We start from the raw sequence: 26134 nt of genomic DNA, 5'->3' as shown, positions 1-26134 counted from the left end.
TATCTGAGAACATAATGGTCACATTGTTAAGTTAACACCCTATGAGCGTTTGTTGATTAATTTACCGTTTATCCACCTAGGTGTCCCATTCTTCTAATACCTTATTTGCAAGCTTCCAAAGACATTTACTTAGCGTTAGCAATAATTTATTATATACACAAGAGTTCAAAGAAAATGAGTGCATCAATTCTTAAATTCACGAAATGCTAAGAAATATGAAAAAGGAGAGGAATGAGAGTAGAAAGCAAGACACCCGTTCAAGATCATCCTCAGATCTGGTCTCCATCACTTGGGAGATTTACGGTCATATCCTGAAGGGTCCAGTTCCTGATGTCTTCATAGTTTTCAGAAGATATTTTTTTATGAGGCCCTTTTGAGATGGCCAGATGAACAACAAATGTGTTATGTAGTGCCTAATATTTAGTTCATGGCCAAAATAGCTTTCTCGTTCTTTTTGCCAGATTACCCTAGGTCTACTTTATGAACAGTTGTTACCAAGGAGTACGTTGGTAGCCTTAAAAGAATGTTGGATGTGAACTGGTTCTTGCATCATTAACGCCCAGGTTCTGGTTTAAGTGGTGCTGCATTTCATAAATAGTTAAATGCTTCATCACGACACATAAGTAACGAATGAATTGTTATGGCTTAAAAACCTTTTTATTATTTCAAGAAAAACAATTATATTTTAATAAATACTTCAGAAACATTAACAAAAACAGACATACGAAGTGACTTCAACATTCAAAAAATGTTCAGATTTAAACAGTTATAAATTATTTTTACAATATTTAAGTACAGAAAGCAAATGCCAGCTATTTCGTAATACTGCTCAAAGCATACTGCTGCATTAATCAAAGCATCGCAGAGTGGTAAAAGTCGCCATTTGGTAGAGAAATGATTGGAATTGCATTTTCCTTGCAAAGACAGAAAAATGTGATTGCAGTACAAAGAGCAGCTTGTTCTACCATAATCCTCTACCCTGCATATTACAAACAAAACACAGCTTTAATACTTCAAAAATGAAGCTTCACCATTGGAAAATATGCTCGTTTCCAACAAGCACCAAAAATAAATCCTATAGAGATGGAGGTCCTTCTTTAGAAGCTACTGAGAGAACTATTTAAGTAAAAAGCCTATCAGAAGTTGAATGGGCGGATCCTGGTGAGCACTGGGTGTACAAAGAATGACCGCATCCTATTGGACCAAGTCTCTAGGTGGGCATAGGGACAGCTGAGATACTGTTTTAGTAGGAATTTACAATTTATTTTTTTATTTATTTAAATACAGCTTTCCAGAACCTGGCCACCTCAAAATGAAGAGTGCGATGATGCAGTGCCCAAACACAACTATTTCGAAGAAGCATCTGAGACCAGGCATTAATTCTCAGGTCTATGGAGTGTTTGATTCTGTGGAATCATATTTTAAAATAGCCTACTCTATTCTGTGCCTAATTCTAGGGTGTAACACTGCAAACCATTTTCTTTGAAGGTGGTACATAAAACATAGAGCACCTCAACTTCATTTTGAGCAAACATGACGCGTTTCAAGTATCCTATCTGAAATGACCTAAATAAAGCTATCACTTTTTAAATACAATCACAATGATGAAGAAAAGTAACATCTGGAGAATACAAGTGTACCTATTTTGTCCGTTCCACTTAACTTTCCACATACCAGCCGTTTCCTCAAAGCTCAAACACACTTTGATGACTTTCTTTTCCACAAAATCAACATTTTGCTTGTGCAAGTTTGGCAGTATTTCCCAATTCTGCAGTGGGTTTCTTTGAATAACCCATGTCTTCCTATCATTTGTTTTGATGAATAAGTACAGGAAGTTACATTAGACCCCATTGAAAACAGTCGTGGTCCAAAAAAAAAAAAAAAAAAAAAGGTCACAATCCATGTTTTGTGGCAGAAAAAGAAGTTAGTAACTTTAACAAGTTTCAACACGAGGACTCATTAATGGGAAACAAGCCAGAAAGACATAAATCCAAGACAACGACGTTCCTTCAGGTGCAAAATGTTTCCTTCTTTTCCAACATATTCAAGTCCTTTTTTGGCATACAATCTATGCGACATTTTGGACATCTCACCTCTCTCTGCCACTTGGTCTACATGCTGAACCCTTAGTACCAAACAAGGTGAAGTGTAGCCTCTAAGGTGCCGACGAAGAACCACCACTTGTCTGCACACTTCGTTCAGTCTTCACCTGGTCATCAGAAGACATGGTCCATACTACCGAAAAAAAGTGTTCACACGCTCACATTACAGTGCAGCTTTTTGCTTTGTCCTTTCGCAAGTCCGTTGACAGATCTGGTCTGCTGGGCATATGTGAAATTCTTTTGGTTACCCGTGTAGACTTCTTCCGCTTTACGTTTTTGTTACTTTTATTTACACATGCCAAGGTGGCAACGTGAAAAATGTCTCTGACACTGTTTTCTGATTGTAAGGCTGAGCATTCGATGTAAGTTGCTGCACCAATCTGTTTCGCCATGCTTGCTCCCTAAAGAAAAAGTGGGAACATATTAAAATTGCAATTAAAAAATGATAGTCATAGACTGAATCCTAAAAAGACATTCAAAATGATAGCACATTCCTTCCACTGTCAAATAATCTGCCCCTACAGCATCAAGGCAGAACACTCTTATGGCTCAAGTGGGCTCCACATTTATTTCTTCCATGAGTTTGCAAGCTCAACTTTACTATACCTTCTATGGTGAAATAAGAAAATAAATGTGGCACGCTTCTCAAGGCATGCAGTCACCTCTTTAAGATGTGGTGCCCTTTAGAATTCTAGTCTGTGGAACCTCATGATAGGTCATGGTGACTATTAAGGAATGGCTGTTCTGGGTGCTTTGAGGGCCTCATTAATAAGGAGTGTATGCCGGCAATCCTGTGTTTAAAGGCAACATAGTGTAGCTGCTGAAACTATGTTTGGAATGTTATGGTCATCATAACATTATGCAAATAAAGCACAGATTATGCAGATGGAGTATAAGAAAAAGACTTTTTTATGCAATGAGTCAGAGAAGAGTGCTCAGATTGGGTCAGATGTTTAGAATGCTTGTTTAGGAGGTGGATGGGGCTGTTCTTAAGTAAAAGACTTGGGAGCTCAGCTGTTGAGCAGCCAACCTTCACTTGGGCTTAAGGGACAGCTTCAGATACTAAGGGATGGCAAGTAGTAGAAGGATGTAGTTAGAACTTATTTTGCTGTATTTCGGATATTCGTGTTCCATAAGGAATAACAGGATCTTGAAGAGGAGGACCCAGAGGACAGATGTGATGGGTGCCAAACTTTTCTCAAAGGGAAAAGTGGATTTTGAATTTAAGAATGTTACCCCATCCAACTGGTTACAAAGTAAGGATTTGTTTTTGAAAATGTGCCAAAGGAGGGCACCACGAATAAGGTGTTGCAGTCAGAGCCAACAGCAAGTATATACAATTCCTTGGAATCTGTGTCAGTTCTCCTATACATGAATTCTCCAGAGGTTTAAATGATTGAGGAAGGAAGAAGGGCAGAGTCACGCTGCCATCTCGGATCTCAGATGTTGGATAGGACTGAAGACCCTGCTGCACTATCACAGCTACAGTAATAGTCTCATCTTTCCTAACAGTCTCCCTAGTGGTCTACTTATTTAAGGAGAAGGATCATCCCCTTCCCTGTCCTTCTCTAGAAACCACCGGTTGACTCATGCTTTTAGCTAGAACTGAACAAGATCTTTAGATAATCTGCATCACCTTCATTTAACTCGATCCTCAAAAAAAAAAAAAAACTAAAGGTATTTGAAATATTGTCAAATGTATTCTATAATAACTCAAGTTTAGAAATCTGGATTTGCATAAGTAGATTACTGCTCAGGGTTCCCCAATTATTTTATGTTTAACAAAGTAAATGGGTATGGCATCAAAAGAATGAGTGATACTAGGAGAGTAAAAAAATAATTATGCATTCTTTCATTCATTGCTGCAATACATAGAATTATATATGATAACTTCGAAAAATGAGGATGTTTTTCACTGATAGGTTTTGAGTGGCATTAGATAGACAACGGGCATGAAACTCAAATTATCTATGATGCCACTCTGAATCCAAACTTAAAAAAATAACTCCGTAATGTCCTGCTTAGGAGAGAGAGAAAGAGAGAAAGAGAGAAAGAGAGAAGAAGGAAGAGAAAGAGAGAAAGAGAGAAAGAGAGAGAAAAAGAGAGAAAAAGAGAGAAAGAGAGAGAGAAAGAGAGAGAAAGAGAGAGAAAGAGAGAGAAAGAGAGAGAAAGAGAGAGAGAAAGAGAGAGAGAAAGAGAGAGAGAAAGAGAGAGAAAGAGAGAGAAAGAGAGAGAAAGAGAAAGAGAAAGAGAAAGAGAGAGAGAAAGAGAAAGAGAGAGACTTGCCACTCTGTAAAAAAAACCCTACCCTGGCCAAATCAAATTTGAAAAAGATACACCTGGCCTTATCCCACACACCTCCACCACCCTCTGTGCCTTCCCAGTCCCTTCTGCCCCAAAGGAGTTAGCTCTGTACTTATAGCAGCTCTGTGCAAAAGCTGCTCGTCGGCACGGGTCTGCTGACAGCCACATGGATAGGGAAGAAAGGCATTGAGCACAAGCGCAGCACCACCCATGTTTCCCTCCGCTCACAGATCTGTGGAGTCTGGGGAGAGGCAGAAGGGGAGAGGCAGAAGGTGGCGGCTGAGACCGCCAATCCTCATTCCGCTGTTGTGTTCAGGCCTATTAAGATCAAGGCAATGCAAAGGGAAAGTAAACACTTCCCCTGTTGACACGGAAATAGTGGGTAACTTGTTTGAGCTCAAATGGCAGTGTAGGAATTCAGTGAATGAATGAAATTGTGACGTGCACTTCAAATCTCTTCATGGTCATGCAAAGTATCTTCTTTCTTAGAATTGCTAAAGTTTGGACTAATGAGCAGCCCCAGAGTTGGCTTTAGACAACGAACAGGGTCTCAGAATGAGATAAACTGAAATGCAATACAAGCACTCTCAAACCACACCCAATGGGGCCAGGGTTTGTGGAGAATGGGAAGTGGGATACTATCTTTGGTGCTTCATTTTAATCTTGGCTCCAGAGATTGTAAACCACTCGAACCAACTTGCAGCCAATGTGGTCTGCCTGAAAGCTCAACGTCACACTTTAACAGTGCATTACAAGTGTAATCATGGCCCATTTAGAAATGACATAACAGTTTTTCTAATAAAAAATATAAAATTTCACAGTTGTTGTTACTCCACGCTGCTCAGCTGGACTACTAAAATATACTGTACTGAGTGGTGGTGTCAATCAATCTGTCTGCACGTACCACACAATAGAGTCACTACAAGGGTGGGTTTAAAAGAGGATCATGCTCTCAGAGCAGCACCAAAGATAACTCCAATGACCCCGGTAAACGTTGTTCTCTTCCACTCTCAGAGATGCTGCTGTCCTCAGCAAAGGGGGTCATACAGGTTAAGAGCACTGCATTGTATTACTCAGACAACTCAATAACATCCTACCGACACAGGAGTGGGGTGGATGTGACACTCCGATAATATGTATTAACACATTTGGAACATAAATAGTAATCAGTTTTTTTCTCACCAATAATGGCCGATGAAAGACTTGCTGGAATGTCCAATATATAAATGTATACATGCATAGGCACTTTACTTTGTCATTTATTGTGCAAGACTAAACACATTCTCTCAATAGGCTTGGAGCGTTTATACTGACAGCAACGTTCCCTTCCATGATGAACAATGTTTAACTTTGCTCTTGTATTTACTTTCTCTTCAAATATTTGTACTAATAGCTGAAAGTAATGAGGTCATGAGTTAATGCAGTCGGGGAGCATTTAGTTAGCATGAAAGCTTAGCCCCAAAAAGCCCAGAACAAGAGAATAAGAAATGGTATTTGTAGCCAGAATTTAGAGGACTTGGAGGATAGCTGCGACTAAGCCCCAAACCACGTTTAAAAATAGAATTTAAAATATAGATATTTACAGGGGTTTGGCAGTGCTACTCCAGAACACAAGACATTGCTACAAGTAACCTTTTCCTGCCCCTTTCCAGGGACCCATTCTCTTCCACACAAACACACCACAGCCTCTCAAGCCTCATTTTCAGTTTCCACAGAAAAATCCACACATCTAAATTTTCAAAGAAATAAAGCATTTTCTCTTAGGGACAGTTGCCCAAAGTCATTGACACTGCCACTTATCCTCTCCGGCCCCTCCCCCCCCCCGATAGAGCCACACACCTTCCTGCAGCAAAATGTTCACCCCCCCAATAATATTGTTTTAATAAACTATACAACGTTGGACAATTGATTAAGAATGTTTAGGAGAAAAGTAAAATGTTTTACTACAGCGTATGCGACAGAACATTTACAAACACAACTATATCATGACATAATACTTTCTTGCATTACAATCAACGTCTACAGCTGGGTTTGACAGTAATACTTCACCTGATCGTAAGACACGGGGGTCTGTCTGTGATTGGATAATTCCACTAATGTGGTGAGATCTGTACGAAGATCAGACTTGCAGCCAACTAGCAACATTTTGGTATTCGGACAAAACTCCTGGATTTCACCTTTCCACTGCAAAACAGAATTATATCCTAAGTAAGAGTTTAAAGCTTTAAAAAATTATAAATGGCATGTTTGTCGCAAATGTACACAAACCACCATGATATTGTGTTAACAAGATATTAACGTTCATCCCACAAAACAATTCAGGCTATTGAAGCGCAACAGACATACACAACACCGCAGCAATTCAAATCAAATTGTTCGTATACACCAGAAACTACATTTTGGGACACATACAAAGTCCTCTGCTACCTGCCTGACTCGAGGCAAAAATGTTGATGTAAAATTATACTACATTGTATCTTGGTCATCTTTTCACGAAGGACGACAGCCAATAAGCACCAATTTATTTTCAAATTCTGCTGCTTTATTTGACACTATTAAAGTCGTCTCTCTATTAGCCCCAAGCTTGCAATTCTACCACAGGCTCCCACGAAACCCTTGAAGCTGTGCTTTCCTTACCCTCAAGTCACCAATCATAGAGCCCAGACTCAGCCAGTAACTTGTTGGCTGTCCCAATCAAGTAACCCGGGACAATGTAAAAAGTCCCTGGCATATTGTACCGTACAGTACTCCTCATTTGACCAGGAGTGTGCAGAAAAACAAAAACAAAAATTATAAATAAATTGCTACATAACATTCTTAACACCCAGAGAGAAAACATGTCCTTCCAACACAGACATACGGCACTGAGAACTTGTTCAGGAACTCAAAAGCCCCAAGCACCACCTCTTCATACCATCCTCTTCCCCCTTCAAAGCTAACTCTTGATTTTGGTCCATCAGCATTCTAATGAGAGGAGACTACAAGGAGCAGTCCTCACACAGAACAATCTCCATCCATACCCAACACAGCCCCGTCGGTCACTGTGTACCTTAAACATCCACCTAGGGAACACAAATCTTTTAGAAACAACATTCAAATCAAACTACTTCACCCCACTCGGCTCTTTGAATGAAGCTCTAAGGCACATCTTTACCAACACAACAACCGTCATCATTTTGAGAGTGGATGGGAAGATAGTCAGAATACCTGCGGCGTTAGAAAACATGGTCTGGTTTATGTAGTTTTGGGTTCAATGTCTAGTTGTGAAAGGTAATGAGTGGCACATCACCGGAGGGGGCCTTAACCCTCAGAAATTATGCAATTTTCAAACCGGTATCACTGCATAACACCAATAGCGATCCACCTAGCTTTATCTAAAAATGGAGCTTCCATTTACATTCTTTACTCTGTAGTCATCTGTTGATTATAGACTGCACTGAAGGTTGGTACGAGCAGGTGGAGAAAATCTCAACACTGAGCTGATTAATGATGAAGGAAAGGGTAACATTGAGCTGATAGATGTTTGCAGAATGTCAGGAAAAAAATACTCACTTTCTTTAAAACACTGTCAAGAGTCTCAGGCCGGCTGATGTCAAAACAAATCAAGACTGCATCAGAATCTGGATATGAAAGGGGGCGGACGTTGTCATAATATGGAGACCCTGAAAACAAAATTCACGCATTACAACAGATGCTTTTATCAATCACGAGACTTATATAGAAAAACAATAGATCTCCTATGTTAGTCTTCAAACAGTGGCATTACATTGTTGAATTACAGGTACAGGAACATGAAACATGAGGGTAAAAACAATAGAAAAAGTAGGCGGACAATTTCAACGGACACACACACACACACACACATACATATATATATATATATATATATATCTACCAACCCTACCATCGCCCCAGACTTGCCCCCCTACCATACATCATTCTCTTTAGGTTCAGAGTTTTAGCGCACTAGGCCATCAGAATGTAAATTCAGACATGTAGTTCTAGATCAGAAAGATATATCATCTCCTACAGATATCTGACAGGGCATATAATTTGATAGCTAGGTTTTCTAGTGCTGTAGGGGAATTATGACATCACACTGGGGAATGGCAGAGTAAAATTAAGCTTGAAAGTTCCTCAATATAAAGAAAGCCCAGAGAACTCCGAGGATAAAGCGATGGCAGATTGGGCTATACCAACACAGTAATGTAACTATGCCAAGGGGCGAACATCAGAGACAAATGGAGCAATGAGTCATTCACATTGGAAGCCAGTAATCTGCTTCTGTTCCACAGAAAGTAACACTTTCTTGGCTAGAAAAGTTGTACCAGACCAATCTACTGAAAGGAACACACCATCCCCCCACCCCCCCTCCCCACCCCGAGAGCAAAACAAGGACAGAAATGTCTTCTTAATCCAACAGGATTTTAAGGCAACCTGAACAACTGTCCGATCTTTAGAATGGAGGCACGTCACTTCTACAAAGTTTTTAATTAAACTTCTCTAGACAGTAATCTGACCAGATGATGGGGTGCAGAGGTCTAATTAAAGTAAAGACTAGCCTTCCCGTAAGTTAAACGTGCTTAAAGCTATATCATCCAAGCTACAGCATGCTCAGCTTTCTAGTTTGTTTGGTTGGGAGTAGGTACACGTCACATCAGAACATGTTGCAAACCCTAAGAAAGAATAGACAAAGTCTAGGAACTCTGCTTTTCTGGAAAAATGCAAACCAAGGTTACAGAAGCACCGTGTAGCATGCTGAGAATGTGCAATGGAGTTGACGAACAAGGTATAAATTTGTGGGGGGGGGGGTTGTCTTTTCAATGTATTTTGCGCTCCTGCAAACCGGTCCCTTTGGGAGAGTGAACATACATAAAGGCTGCCTCGAAGGGATGAAAATATAAAAGTACACATTTATGTATTAAACAGGTTTTGCATTCTAAGAATAAGAATGAGACATTAGTATATTTGTATTTACTTGGTTTCTTCAATTGAAAGCATAACGATTAAAGTGCTAGAAGGAAACTACAAAAACTATATAAGTGCCTTTATACTGCTGTCCATATTCAAGAACTAAAGCTGAAACACAAGCAATGAGGAGAGGTGGTTGAACAACGATAAACCACATTTGTCTATGTGTTTGAGTTATGAGGGGAAAACTGTGCTATGTTATGGCGATAAAGAAAATGGAGCTTTAGAAGTAGTTGGCGATACTGCAGGGAGGTAAATGCTCCCAGGTTGGTTGGAAATTCCAGTGTTAGGAGACCACCAGGTAAAAAAGGACAGTGAATTGAGATCTGGTACTTATGTTTTTAGTTGGGGTAGGGGAAGAGCTGGGAGGGTTGTGAAGTGTAGCAATTTAAGGTCTGGGAATTTTATGTCTGAGGGCAGAGGTCCAGTAATGGTGTACCAAGGACACATTGTGTCCATACACATTGTATGTACATACAATGGCATTGCATAACCGATTGGTTGAATGCATGCTGAAATGTTGTCACTTTTGTGACAGCTGTTCTAAGGAAAATCTCGGACATTCATTTTAAAAAAGAAACTTTTAAAAATAAAATAAAATCTAAAAACCTTGGTGTTATTCATGAGCATATCCAAACCGTTATCATCACAAACACTAGTCCAAAACTGCATAAAATCTGAAAACGCGGTGCAGTTCACCAGATATCAAACGTGCATTGCCTTCAGCACAGAAAACAGATTCCCACTTGAAAACATCCAGTTTCAGCATAAATAAGCATGATGTGCTTTCAATTTTAAATACCTCTTTCATGACATGTAGTGCAAATATGCTTTTAAATGAATGAACAGCTCAACGTTTCCAGGAGAGAAGCCAAAGCCACCGATTTCCTACTATCTGTAGGAGTATGCTAATTTGAATACTAGGTACTTAGCTTTTCAAGATCTGAAAATATCCACAATTATATATTTCTTAAAACAAAATGGAAACCGCTGCACCGAAGGTATCAAGGTCCTGTAAAGACAAATTTACGATTCTACCAATTCTGACAGAAGAATCTTCTGTCAGACTTCAGTGTCTAAATAAAGTTATAATTTGATGCACTTTATACTTTATGCAAACACTTATTTAAGAAACCCACACACAACAGAAGGTGTTCTAAACACAGAGCACTTCCAGATCTACAGCACAAACAGGTGGTACCTAGATTCACTGCTTTGCTCGCGGTCATGATCTGCTGGAAGCGGTGATCTCACTATGCACGTTTTGGCATACAATTGCTTTGAATGTTACAAACACAAATATACTTTTGGAGGTAAATTCGTATTAGTATTTTTGTTACTCAAACCTGAAACACACAGGAAGAGACCAACAAAACCTGAGGATCTTGTACCATTTACCCGTTCCCACAATTGTTATCAGTATGCTCACATAAGTGTGGTGTAAAATTTGGCAATGACGTATCATCCTGAAGATGTTGATCCCGGTCAGTCCCACCATGGAAAATCCTGGGCAGTGTATGCATTCCATGTTCAAATTGGCCATAGTGAAAAAAAAAGAGTATGCGGAGAGAAGAAAAAAAAAAAAAAAAAAAAAAAAAAGACCCCACCCCCATAGGCTTCACCCTCTTCCCACCAGGGGCCTCTAAACTCTGTCTTAGGCATTTAAGGATACTAGTTATCCAGCGACTTATTCACAATTTATTTTCACACATGAATCAGAATGCAATTTCCAAACCAAAAGCGCTACTATGTAGTGGAGCACTGGAGTGAGAGGGATCTGCTGAAGTGGTGTGGCTCCTGAGGGCACATCTTAAATTATAAGTCAATGTATTGATTGGTAGACACCATTGCCAGCCTTTTTTAAATTAAAAGAGCATTTTGGAGTACAATAAATGCATTGAAATTTCTAGAGGCCACAGCATTGTATTGCTTTGGCAGGAGGGAGTTGGGTGGAACAATCTTGTTTAAACTGTAGCACTGAATAAACAGCACATGGAATAAGTTCGGTACTCGTAAAATTTCGCAAAAAGTGTTTTTGGCACAACATCGCAAGTAGCTCAGTTGCTTGCAACTTTTATTAGGACCGATTCATAAAACCATTTAGGAATAGACAATCCTGTAGCAACATTTATGCCTTCGTAAATTGGCCTCTAAAAATCCATAATGGATATTAAATTGGAATGCTTTGGATATATTCATGAGCCATTAGTACAACTAGAAGGAGCAGGATTTCGTGCCATAGAGCAGTAACCCAACAGAATCCAAGCTGGCTGTTTCTCATGCTCATTGCTTGAGTTTTGTTATCACAAATTACTGAACTGTTGAATAGAAACAAGTAGAAGAAACAGAAGAAGCTTCCCCTCTCCAATGCACATTAATATGATTCCTCAGTAATGGACTGGTCCGGTCTACTGCAGGTTTAGGGGTGCTCAGACTGGGCCAACCACCTTAGGAAGCTGGCGGTTAGTACGATGTAAACGTGGGACAGAAAAAACAAATTAGGTGTGATGAAAATGCGTGCCTAGGTCTCATGTGTAAATGGAAGACAGTAGAAGGGGACCCTCCCATTTTTTCGGGTAGGTTGCACACCCCTACTTCTAAAATAGTTAAGGAAACAGGCGATGTAAATAACCAATTGTCCCTCATTTTCCTTTTAACAGCTTGCAGGGGAACCTTAACACAACAAGGGCAACTTCCATAAGAGTAGTCTTACATTACTCCAGTTCTATACAGTGACTGCTCTGGCCTCAACCACCAGCCCCTCAAGGACTGGAAGGTCACAATGGTTCTCTATTCTTAAATGGAGAGGAGACAGGCAAAGAAATATTATAAATTATCCAATATGCCAAGCATGCAAGTGTAAGAAAATGGACTTTCATTCGGAACTAGAAAAACCTAAAGACACGCCTGTGCAGTGTCAAGAACGATCTTGAATTTCAATGTAATCAATCACTGGAAAAGTATTAAAAACAGATCTCTTTTGCAATAACTAATGTTTTAAACATGTAACTATTGCGGTCAAAATGCTCTCAAAATTATAATTTCTTTACCAATAGATTTTAGGACAATTCCACGTGAAAGTTGAATGTTTCACACTCTGTACATTGGTACGCAACATGTGTTGAAAAGGTGAGTGGAGCAAGCGATGCAAACCATTTGTCTGTAGGGCAAAGACTGCAGAATATTTTCCATATACAGCATTACTGATGATTCAGGTAGAGGCCTACACCACTATTTGTCCTATCAGGGACTGAATGGCCAGAAAAATCTGGACTGGTTTTTAACAGTCCACTAATATTTTAGTCACCATGAACATGTTATCTCTAAAAGGCCATATGCAAGAAGCAATTGGCTTATAGCTTTCTTTAAAAAAAAAAACAAAAAAAAACAACACACCACACCACACTCATCCTAGAGAGTAAATACCCTAATCTCCCAAGTTTTCCAACATGTCAAAACATTCTCTGGATCGTGATTCAGGCCATCTCACTCCGTAGTGTCTAAATCAGCATTATTCCTTCACAACACAAGCCGGTGTTTGTAGTATGTGGATGCACACACTATACGGAACGTTAGACAATAATTGTCAAAACACACAACTGTTCTGTTAGCATCATAATATTGACAAATACAGAAACGTAAAAACATAAGAGTGAATGATGCACATTCTAATTCAATGAAATGTGGGTAAAAGTTCTCATTTCTTGTTGCACATGTGTTTTATCCCACAGTGGTGACAGTCGTGGGACTCTCGCAAGGCTCTTATAATCAGTAGCTCCCATGTGTTGAGTGTGCAAAAGGTTCTAGGTTGCCGAAAATTATTTGTGCTAACAATGCGGTTTTGGTTAGTTTAACTGATATGAGGGATTGGGTCCCTTGATATTGAAAGATGCAGATATCTTAGCCATGCAAGTCGATCTGATCCTGTCAGAGGTGAACAGAATGAGGCACTGGGCCAGGACATTAGGAGAAGAAGTTATTATCCCGAATTACAAGACAGGCTTTTAGCACAATGCAGTCTGGGCAGGGGTTTAAAGAATCGTTTTCCAAACTGTGGTTTCTGAAACACTGTTTATTTGCATTTAATGCACTACATTCATCAGTGGTGAGTTTTCGGATTTGGGGAAAGTACTTACCATTGCACCACCTAATCACAGCACTATCAGAATGTTAGAGCTGGGTACTTTAGTGTGAATGTTAAAACAATGATGTCATACAAATGTGTCCCTTCGTTTTTATAAACCTGCTCCTTCATTTAAGATTCAGTAACGTTTTGCTGAGGAAGAAAAGGAGCCTCGGAGGTGAAGAGGATTTGAGGGTTAAAACTAGAAAAGGGTTTGAGGGTGGTATCTTTCCCCAGAATAGCATATTATAATCTCGGTTCCTTGTAAAGGGCAACCTGCACGATAGGCAGTATTCTCAAAACCGATATTCAAAACCCTGTGTCAATATTTGGCTTTTGCTCATAAAGAACATAACTCACTACCGAAAGCGCGAGATTCAGACAGCGAAGCAACACAAACTAAGGACAAGCTATATACCAAAGACTCCATTTACTTTTACTTGCCTGGACTCTTGGCATCGTTTGGCTAAGATTTAACTGACTCATTTACCATCTATACCACAAACGCATTAACACTCCAGGAGGTCACAAATACTAAAGCAGATACTTTAACATGACCATTCTAGCATTCTCTTCGGTACTCCTAACTGATACGAATTACATTTATTTTGCTGCTGTTATTGCCTGTCCTTACTAGATATTGTTCATTTCCTACATGTGGTCACAACTCATCTCCTCTTTGAAAAACTGTCAAGTAGTAGAGACCTTCAGCCCACTCAGTCAATTAAGAACACAAATGCAAGCCTCAAGGTTTTCGCTGGGCAAACAATAGGGTGTGGTAGCCCTCCTGGGTGAGAACAATGTGTCACACTCAACAGAACTTGCTTTTAAAATATCTCTCGACAGTGATGTTCTGCCATTTCCGAGCACAGTAAACATATGTTGCCACTGTCCAATTTAAGCGTAGTCTATTGGTATTTGTTGTTTATAAGTGCACAGTACGCCACTAGTAGTGCACAGTATGGGGTTTTACTAATGCAGCAATGCCCTTCCAAACTGTTCTGCGATTTCAACTGCAGGATCAGTCTCAACCTTGGAAGGATGACTGACTGAGTTGGTACAGCATAGATACCTAGGTGTCATTTAAATAAAAGAGGTCAGCAGTGTGGACCGTACTAGCTGAGCCACCTTGCTGGCATTGGTAAACAAGCATTGGTAAAGCCACTAGGACTGGGTTTAACATGTTAGCACATGTAGCATTAGCACACTGGAGTGAGACACTAGAGAGAAAAGGGAGGACTGTAGTTTCAAAGCAGTCTCTAGTGCAGTTCAATGCAAGCACTGGAAGTGGAAGGATACACTCAATAGCAAATAGCATTAGGTGGCACGTGAATACATGGCTGAGACCAGGCATGATTCCCAAACTCTGAGTAAAAAACAGCACATCACCAAAAGTGGGAGGTAAGTAGGTGGGATGGGGGTCAGAAGATGGGGAACTACCACAGGGAAGGAGCAGGAAAGGGTAGTTTAAAACAAACATGATGTAAACATCTACATATATAGTATTAATAGTTCAGAAGTTTTGTTTACAGCTTTGATCCTTCAACAAAAAGCCAGTTCAAGTACAGTGTGTTACCATCCGGAACAAATACAGATGAGCAAGTAAAAAGCAAAGTAGAACAAACACTAATGGAGCCAACAACTGGACACAAGCCAGGGTTTGAGAGCACTGCACAGCTCCTTTATCCGCAGCTCCTTTATCTGAAAGACTCCAAAAAAAGAATTCCAAGAATGATATTCGGAGTGCCAGACAACATATGGGAATTTACAGAATACCAAACTAGGCAGCAATAGGTAATGTATTCAGGTATGACCTGGAAGCAGGGCATTCATTTAAAAAGTATCCCCATTAAGGGCAGGAATACTGGGCGCATCTGTGACAAGGTCGAATGCAAACCCATAATTACCTTGAAAAAAAAAAACCCCAAAAAACAGAAATCTGCAGTCGTTTAAAGCAACCAGCATTATTAATGGATATGTCTGAACAAGAAAATTTGCAAGTAACTCCACGCTTTGCAATAACTCAGAAGTTCCTACTGCAGTGATTTTGAACATGGACTCTCATATACAAACTAAATGTAGCACAGTGACTAACCGGCAAGTATAACAACATGGAAACTGTATTTAGTTAAAATAAAACTAAGGATAGAAAAACACAAGATTCTGTTCAAGTTCCCTCACAGGAACGAAATTCCAGTACGTTTTAGCTACATAAGGAGATGTCCAAGAGCTGTAGAAGCACTTTGGTTGTCAACCCCCTCCCACCAATCTTTGTAGTATTAGAGTGATTAGTACGAAAGGCAAAATTTGCTCAACTGCAGCACATCTCATACAATCTACTCTCCTCTCCAGCAAAAGGTCCGTTTCCTCACCAGGTTTCTAGCATTCGTATTCATAGAAAATAACAAATAAATAAGATTACGAGTAGATGCCCTTTAAGCCCAAATGTGCTTTACTATTGATCTTTGGCACTTGATGGTCGGGCAGTAACCACGTGAGACTCGTTCTGATATGATGTAATCTGGCATCGACCTGGTGATCCCTCCCACTTGACCATTACGTCCATGCGTCGTACATTGCCAACAGATGGAATTATAAAAGAGGGAGATTTATTTGGGAGAAAAAATATATTAATACTTTCTCGATTAACACATACTTAAGTGGAGAAAAATGTAGGAGCGACCGCTACACCGAAGTCATTTTTGGCTTGAAAATGTGTCTAATTAAATCAGGTGTGTTGCCATGTATGACCATGTATGAAGCCTTCTATGTCCATTGACAGATACTGCAAGTGGCTGTCAGACATGAAACAAGTAATTAAGAGCATTATTCAATTCCGACTATCCCACCAAAATGTATTTCTTTAAAGCTATTTTTCTGCAATAAAGACACTTTACCCCCCCCAAACACAAGAGCTGTTCAATGTTGGAATTCATCAACTGGCGGCAGGTTATATAGGAAGAGCAAAATTCGGCTGGCGCTTTCCTAAGTTGTAATTCCATCTTTCCCTATACAGTTGAACACCTTTCAGAATGGTTTCTAAAGGCATAACGAAGCAGCTTGTGGGCATGCGTGGCTTAATTTTCATATCACATGTGAAGTAGATACTGGAGAAAGCAGTTAAGACAGTTAAAAAATAAACACACACAAACACAGAGACAACAGTCATTGACCTAATGACTGGCATCCGGCTATAAGCACTTTTTTAATAAGTAATATTCGAGATGTTCACCATAGCAGTCAGAAAGGAGAAGTGTAACTAAAATAGGCACTGGAATCACAAATGCTTAGGACAATGCATGCAAGTTGGTGAATGTAGAGTCCAGCCGCTCAGTCCATCCACAACAGAATCACAACATTCTGTAAAGTTGGAAAGGATGAGACTAAGCAAAGCCATAACACACCCGTTTTAAAATGTGTTGCTTACTTAAGCAAGGTTTTTCTTGCAGGGCAGAGCTACCACCTTACTAGCGAAGATTCTGCAGTAGCTACCTGAATATATGACAGAAAGGTGTTTTCCACCACCAGGGTCGTGGTCCAGTTTTGGCTCATCATCTATCCCCATCTGTTATCTAAAAGTAAGTCATTCACTATTGATTAGTCTATTTATTTAGTATTGCCAGAACAGCCGTCTCTTTTTTGGCCACAAACAAAAATTCTTACTATTACTGTGTTTAATTTTCTAGCACATGAATGAACCCTGACAGCTCCTCCACAGTGGCTTAGGGTTTTCAATTTAATTTATACTTCAAAGGACCATGTCTACTGTATGTGTGGTTTTACCAATAAGCAGTAAAGGTGAGCGGATTATTCCACCAGTGCCAAACATACACCTGGGGACTGGAACTGCTTTTTCTTGCTTCTAAGCAGAAGTCGGCTAGCACACTGCTTAAATCAAAAGAGAAGCCACATACTAGCCCCCTTTTATCTTTGTTTTCTTATGTAACGCCCTCATTGCATGACTTTACATTTCTAGCAGTTAAATCTCAAAATAGTTAGCTGAAGGTTATGATTGATTGCCCATTTTCAGATACTGTAGCATATATATTTTTTTCATTTTTGGGAATTTTTAACTTTCAAGTTCACTTGTATAATATTTGAAATACACTACATCAACCCTGCTCCATTTCGTTGGCAAGTTTCAGTTTACATTTTTAAAAATGTCTGCGCCCAACTTAAGAACCGGCTTCTCTAACTAATAGCATGTGGGCTACTGGTAATTTTCCTGCTACCTGCAAGTAGTTCTCCTATGTGTGCCCTGGCCTACCTAATTAAAAGTGCTTGCTCAGTTGAACTGCACATCAATATGTGAAAGTATGCATTATAGGGTGAAAATGTGCATTTTCAGACTTCACAAGCTAATTTGTAGAGTAAAGTGGTCGAATCTCCAAATTACATTTAAAATATAATACGTGAGCAATAAATCAAGCAGGATTGGGGAGATTTATCTCTAATATTGCCTTTGTCCCAGAGGCACTGCAGCTATCACTGTTACACACTGCCCAGCGATCCAACGCCGATAATGTTTTTCTGATATCACAGCTGGGAACCCTGTCTGATGCACTGGGGTGATCACTGCTGGTAATCTTGCCTATGGCTGCCACTAACTTAATCTTGTCTGATGTGATCACTATCACAACATGAATAATATTAGTTAGGTACTCATTAGGATTTTCAGGGAACATTCGTAGTTCTTATTACAGGTTGGAGTTCCCCCCTCACCACAACTTTAAAGACACTGAGCTATATCTTCAGGAAAAATTCCATTGTCCTCCCCTTCAAACTAAACTGTACATGTGAGCAAGGTAATACAAACTGGCTAAATTGTGTGGTCTTGTACAGTTCTGATATCTGTGTAATCACCGGCATGAACTAGATCACAAGGACTCTTTTAAAGTAAAGCACCTCTTATTTGAGATGGTGCCACAACTAAAATAAATTCTCCCTGTAGAAAGCTGGAAGCTCCTTGAAGCAAGGTGGATTCTTTAACAAATACCTTACCTAACACAAACCAATCTTGGATCTCAATTTGCATTCCATTTCTTTCTGAATGAAACGCATGCACTCTGCGATGCATTGACAGTTTCAAGTAGTACCCAAAAACCTTCCCATACTTACCTTCAAACTCTATTTTGTCTCCGTTCAACTACACGCAAATGCTCACTCAACATTTTTAAAATAAAGGTCAGGGCTATTTTGGACACCAAAATCATCTCTCTTCTTAATCACAGATCAATTCTCGAATTGCGCTCTTACTTGTTAATATGTAACTTTTTCTTTAAAGTTTCATGGAAAAGTATCACTTGCTCCATTGTTCTCTATCTGTAATTTCAGAACCTCTTTTCCAAGCTGACAAACTCTGCAATTGTACTGTATTACACGTAAGTCACCCGCGGATGACGACCTGCATTTTGCCAACATGGCCGTTTGCCCTTGAAACAGTCATATAACCAAGGGGCACAATCTACAGAAAACAGCCAAATGGTAACTGTTGCTCCAACATTTTAACCCCTAGACAAATGGTCATTCCCATCTAACAAGGAAAAAAAGTGGCCAAACGAACCTTAGCTGTGTTCATAATTCCAAACAATGTGTCCAGGGTTCAACTGGATATCCTGAAGAAGGAATGAATTCGAGCGACTGTAATACTTCAGACTGCAAAGGTATAATTGATCATAATGATTAACCAAACTGTGATAAAAGACTATTTAACGTCATCAGTCGAATAGCAATGCGGACCAATGCCGAACAACTTTCTTACACCTCCTTTGAATTAGATACTCTCTCCAAATTGTAAGGAATCAGTATACATCAACAATCAGTTTACACTAAGCACTGAAATCAACAAACCACTGGTACCGCTGCAGCACAACTGCCCGAAGAAGTTCTTTATAAACTGCCACACAATGCAATAAAGTCCAATATTTCTTGTGGATTTAGGTCATGCCAGCAGTATGAGGTCTGCAAACCATCCAGGTCTGCAGCGTAACAGGAATTAGGAGACTTTTTCCCCAGATTTAAAAAAACCTGGCAAAAACATGTGTCAGATATTCTAAAGTATAAATTATATAATCTGAGGAAGAGGACAGCCTGTTAATGTCCGTATATATGTAAAAGTCATAGGCTGGTATTTAGCACGATTATTTGCACTCCCAAACCTAAAGGCCATTTCAACCCTACAAAGTTTCAGTGTAGTTAAACGAGCCTCACACCTGCAATTAAAAGTTTTTTTAACCTTAGGCATTGCTTCCCCACAACTAATCAAACGTGTATTCTATCGATTAAGTCTATCAACAAGGCTTAAATAATAGTGATAATAAAAAAAAAAAAAAAAAAACACACATTAATGCCAATTAACAAATTCAAAGAAGTGCAAGATCTGGGAGAGACTGTAGTCTATATACTCGTCTAATATAACACCTTTTTATTTAAGACACATGGCTAGACATTCTTTCAGCAACTTTACAGCATACAAATATGTCAAATACTCATGTCAGTTGCCTCTTAACACAATTAGCGGTCAACAACACACTGCATATGCAAATCTGTTTGAAAGGTTGTCTCCATTCCCTTTTTACAATGGCTGCATAGCCTTTCAGACCTATGATTGGTCAGCTTACTATCACCAATAAAGGTTAAGAAAAGCAGATCAAACAAACACACAAGCTTGCAAGCCACAACGAAGGAAAACTGCAGAAGAACATACCTAATGAACACTGCAGAACAACAGTAGAAACGTTTCACCGGAGAAATTAATACAATGTGGTTTCCCAGCATACCCTCTTAGCCTGCAGGTCTGCGCTCTTCCACAAGGGTTTCTAAATAACCAGATAGACATCCAAGCTTTTGACCCACAGCAGACGCCAGACTTCAGCAAAATCTTGGCTCATAAAATGTAACACAGGACTCCACTGCCACCAAAGAGATAATCTGGGTACGGGGCTACCTCACAGTAGACCACAACTGCACCCATGCTGGACACACCCTGGGTCCCAGACTATCATAGCAGTGAAGGAATAGTTTTACATAGGCCTTGGTATGCATCCACAACTTAATAGTGAGGAAATCAGTTTAACTTCTGGCCAAATGACTATAAATAAACTGTATATGACGATGACTTCACCCACTTGGTCGTTTTGCTCCATAGAATTTATAGATTTCCTTTAGCAAAGCAGGAAAGGAGGATTAATAAACAAAGTGCAATGCAATGACGTGCCCCCGGACACGGGGTCCTAGATAGTCAATGTCATAATAATAAGCGGCAGTCCATGTAGTAATATGGACATACGACTGAGATCCCAGTAGGCTACAAGACCAGCAAGGCATGCCTGATCAAGATTTGTAGGTGGTCAGCCTCGCACCGAACGAATAAAAATAAAATAAAAAGAAATGCAGAAGTGCCCTGAGGATGCTTGTCCTTACCACCATACAGGACTGAGCTGAAATAAAGGCTTGCAGACAAATGTGAGTCCCAAAACAAATGAGAGGCCCAGGACATGCGAACAGTGTTCAACCAAAATAGCTGAGCCGGCCACACCACAGCCAATCTTGAATATTCAAGTTCTCCTCTCAAACCAATAAGATACATTTTTTAAAAAGGAGGGGGGACCCACAATCACCAGTGTCCCTAGGTCACTGTGAATGATCACCAATTTATTGGTACAATGTACGCACTGTATTTTTTTTACCTCAGAGCTTGCTGTTAACAGTGCAGAATGGCCATTTTTTTTTTTTTTACGAAAAGAGAAATGAAACATTTGTGGCATAAGATTCCCCATGTGTAGATCTGACCAACAGAACTAAGTTGCCCAAGTACAAATACAATTATTTTCAAGTTACTTTCCTTTTGCGCATAAAGTAATTTATAGCTGCGAATGAAACAGTCCCAAAACATTCATGTGCAGCCTCACCTCGAAACAATGATTCCATCCGATGACGCATACCCATCTATACCAGTCACCGCTGCCTGAAGATGTTCACTACCATAAATGTACATACAAGTACAGTAATTACGACCATAATCACACGCGTACAGAAACCAGCTGTCCACATCACCCTGGAAGACCGGTTTTGTCAGGTTAGTGTAATCATCTGCAATTCGGCAAACAGCTTGGGTGCCAGTAAATCAGTTCCATTGGACAAGAGTTGTGTTCCTTCAAGGCAGCTGGTGAGAGCAAAACATGTCTTTTTCTTTTTCTCTTACATCGTTTCTCTCCAACATTTACATATTTCTATAACAGGAAAATACTTAAGAAACCTCTTCCTTAAATAAAACAAAGTCATACACAACATAAAAGTAGTTAATATCTAGCATAGTTAGGAAAACTGAAGACAGTGGGAAGAGATTTAAATGGCGATTCCTCAAATGCTCTGCAACAGTTTCTCACTCATTACCCCCAAACACATCTGTGCATCATGCAAATTCTTCAAAAAGCTCACTATTAACAAAGAAACTAGGCCGCCTCGATTATTCAGGAATTGTCATAAGTTGAGTTGCTGAGGAATACACTGTCATGGATACTCACTAGCACACTGCTTTCAAAACTTTTTTTTTTTTTTAGAAGCACAACTCAATTTTGAGTACAACAAACTTTCGCGACCCACCTAGTGTTTTTGGACATGGGGCAGCTGGGCCAATTTTTTGTAATGTAATTATTCTGTGATTGAATTATTTTGTAATGTGCTGTAACATTATTTCAATAGAACAATGCCAAGAAAACACCCATCACTGAGAAAACGAGCAGGTCTCATATTGCAGTTACTTTGCAAGCCAAGTATTTTAAGAAATGGAAGCAAAGTTATTTACTTAGTTTATGCAGCTTGGTTTTTGCTATTTCAATGAAGGTGCAGATTCTGCCATGCAAAGTTGCGTGGTTGTAAATTACAGAGTGAATTAATATAGTTTACCAGAGCCATTCGATGCTAGCTATTTCTTAATTCAATTGTATTCTAGGACTGCTTTGGATGTGCTGTTAATCCTCTGTGTCATGGAAAGCAGTAAGCTTGAGACACGGTGGGCCTGTCAACCTGCACCAATTACAACTCCTCCAGGAAACTTAGGGCCTGAATAAGAGTATGGCGGTCCTAGGACGACCGTTCCCCCCAGTGGCGGTCTGACCGCTGCATCCTTGGTGGTCCAACTGCCAGATTATGGTGCTGGTGGTTGAACCGCCGCCCGGATCTTGGATCCCAACATAATGGTGGTGGGGAAAGTGGTGCCAATGTTTGCACTGCCATGTAGATCACAACTTGCCTTTCTGCTGGTCTTTTCATGGGAGAAAGGTAGAGACTGTGCCACAGGGGGCCCTGCACCGCCAATGTCAAGGGCAGTGCAGAGCACCCCCTTTCAGCACAGTCAGAATGTGCACTGTCTGCAATGGCAACAGTGCGCATTCCGACTGTGCTGCTGGCACAGACAGTGCAGCCACGTATATAATTTGGGATGTTGAATTGAACAGTCTCCTTTAGATAAGCTAGATAGACTTATAATAGTGAGCCATTACCAAGATGTAGATCTTATACTATACACAGAACTGTAGATTGCTAGTTTTACTAGCAGATAACGTGTTGTTTGTTCTCCACGCTGACTTGCTGCATCAACCATTTAGTAACTATGTTACTGTTCAAGCACTCCGTACTCCAATTAACATAACAAATTATTTTTTCCATTTAAATCCTCTAATCTTTTAGCTGAAGTGTAGTTTTTTCCTGTTCCCGCCCACATGACCATTCTGGTCAGGCTTAAGTACAAAATTCCTGAAAATGAAGTGTGAAAAAGAAGTAGGTATCTTTGACAGAAAGGAACAACACTGGCGCTGGAAGGAACACATTCACAGAATTTACAGGAGGCCTTTCATGACTGTAGTAAGCTAGGGTTTTGAAATAAAAAAAAAAAAAATCAGTCTTATGATAAATATTGTTTATTTATAGATATATCACACTATTACCTCACCACTGCAAGTGAACTTTGTTAATCCGAAAATTGTTAGGCATAACAACTTACAAGTTGTGATAGCAGTATTTAATAAAAAAAAATAAAGTACGATGCAGTAATGGGTCTGCATACATGGAACTTATTCTACAGATAATTTTCCCTCTACGGGCCAGACCGCTAGATTATGCTGCCCTGGATGGAAGACAGACCTGCTCCATCTAGAACCTAGAAACCGGACTTGACAAAAACTTTGAGCACTGGACAAATCCGCCTCGCACAGGCGACATCACAATGACACAGTACACTGGTATCACTCAAAGATCTACCAGGTATGAGTTTATAAGGGCGTCTTCAGTCTCACCATCCACCTGACGACGAGAATCCCCGTTTTTGCTGCAGAAAAAACAAAATGGGAAGAGAAAACATACTTCTGTACCCTTTACGTTTGACCCGACTGCCCCACAATACTGCTTTTGCATATATTAGGTGAAAGAAAAACACTGGACACATAACTTAGACATGTAACGCCACTTTGATAAGGACAAACACACACTGAATTATAGATCAATTAATTACAAACAAAAGCATACTTTAAAGGGCTGTTTTTAAAATAGTCCACAAAAAGAAATGGCACTATACAGCAAAAAAAAAAAAAAAAAAAAAAAAAAGTATACACGAACACCCAATCTCACACTGTACATTTTTTGACGGGAGATCCTTCCACATACAAGGTCCTTCAGTGCCCTAAACGATGGGTGTATTGATTCGAAAGGCAAATGAATGGCATTTCCTACAATTAGTGTTTACAATCGTATGACCCTGAAACGCTGGGTGCCTTTTGTCTTGAGACTTTGAGGGCTTTCATCTGACAGTCAGGTTTTCCCCAAGGTATCTAAAAGCTTTTCCATGCTCTGCTCATTAATTGCACAAGACCATGACATGAACTCTGTGGAAACTAGCAAGGACTGTAGCCCTGTTAACGGGATAAGCTAGGAGTTATATTGAACTTACACTGCAAAATAAATTGAAAGTTTTTTTTTTTTTTTTTTTTATTAAAAAACACCCTGGTTTGAGGGTAACACTGAATTCTTCGATACTAATGTGGGGAATTTGTAATGTAGCAACCTTAAATTGCCTCCTGATTTCTCATGTGCAGATAGATACAATATATAACAAAGTGGACTTCGGTTCAACTTTTTCAAAATACCAAGTTTCTCCCAAACAACTGTAGACCTTCCTGTTTTGATATGCACATACATCTAATTCCCCTCTTGTTTCTGCATAAGCACAGGCTTAGGACCACTTTAGACAGCTTTAGCTACCCATGAGAGCTCAAGCTTTCAGCACAAAATAAATATCCAGAAAGAGGATCTGGACCAATCCTCTTCTGCCAATGACTTGTCTAGTAAGGGCCCTCAGTCATTGCTTGTTTTTCACATTTTCCCCAAAGTTAACTGGCTAAAAAAAAAGTAGTTGTTTAAGTCATCACAGCGCCTTCACCTGCACGTCATCTAAAATTAGCATAATGACACCAAAGGTAGTTTAGACAAGGTGATCCCTTTCTCTCTATATAAACATTGGGTCCGAGGCCTGCTAGTATTGCTTCTTGCTGGTCTCAAATAACCAGGAGCACACAGACGCTTCTTTGCTGGTGCCATGCATCTTAACAAGAACCTTCTAAGTAACTATTTGAAGAACTGAACATAAGGAATTTTTAAACCTGTGACTCGAAATCAATACAAAGACAAGGGTGTATTTCATGCCAAACACAGGAGGTGCACTTACAGTTGCAGTAATGACCACTACTATCACCTATAACTGGCATGTTTATTCAGCCCAGGAAGAAGGAGCAACAGTAAATCTATTGCCAAAAGTGAATATGGAAATGTATGTACTAAAGCAGAATCCTAAGACTTCCCATATCTAAAATAAAAACCATAATCAAATTTTGTGTACCATTGTCCTGTTCCACTTTCAACAAAAATATATATTCCGGGAGCTCTGTCATAATTCTCTGGGACTGACTAAGACGGAGGAGAACACCAACAGGACCGCCAGCAACAGTGTCTTGTAGAAAGCCTGCTACAGCAAGGGCTCACAAAGGACATCTGGCTATGGTCTAAGGTACTGCACCTTTACCAATGAATCACCAAAGACCTATATTCGACTCAAGACAACATCAGGTAAGGGCTTGCATTAGGTGAAAAGAACTGGCAAACACATTTAGCTTGCCTTTAGTGTGCAAGCACATGCAAAAAGAAGCATACACAAATACTAGTTACAGGTGTCAGCACACTAAAGGCCAACCAATCGGATTTATATTTTTTAACACAGTGCTACAAGGTTTGGTACGACCTCCACCTCCTCTGGGGAAACCTTGAAACAACTACAGAGGACAGGCTAAACTGCACCATCATGCTGCCACATCAATATACAGTAGCAACTGTCAGAAAGAAAAAATAAATTATCAAATTTCTTCTTGACTACAGTACCACACCTACAGCAACTGACCACTGAATGCAATTAAACAATTTAAATGGATCAGAAATCTCAACACACAAATGCTACAAATGTACCTACTACCATGTATCGGAAATATGGGCATAAGAACTAAGGCCACCACAAACCTGAGGTGAAACATTGAAGAGTGATTCTGGACTCTCTCTCTCAACCTTATGCCTCAAGTAAAGAAATTTGCAA

General features: G+C 39.7%; 1 protein-coding gene across 1 annotated transcript in view; it reads right to left on the bottom strand.

Annotated features, from left to right (window-relative positions):
* Positions 1-635: 635 nt before the first annotated feature.
* The window catches only part of RND3 (Rho family GTPase 3), a 38165-nt gene continuing 12666 nt past the window's right edge, over positions 636-26134 (bottom strand). The window contains exons 3-5 of the mRNA XM_069225216.1: positions 7959-8068; positions 6456-6590; positions 636-2503 (exon numbers count right to left, since the gene is read on the bottom strand). Of these exons, the coding sequence (XP_069081317.1) occupies positions 2261-2503; positions 6456-6590; positions 7959-8068 (488 nt within the window). The 3' untranslated portion in view covers positions 636-2260. The remainder of the gene's footprint in view (positions 2504-6455; positions 6591-7958; positions 8069-26134) is intronic.

This window comes from Pleurodeles waltl, chromosome 3_1 (genome assembly GCF_031143425.1).
Source record: "Pleurodeles waltl isolate 20211129_DDA chromosome 3_1, aPleWal1.hap1.20221129, whole genome shotgun sequence".
Classification (NCBI taxonomy): Eukaryota; Metazoa; Chordata; class Amphibia; order Caudata; family Salamandridae; genus Pleurodeles; species Pleurodeles waltl.
The sequence above is the reverse complement of the archived record's forward strand: the minus strand, read 5'-3'. Positions and strand labels throughout refer to the sequence as shown.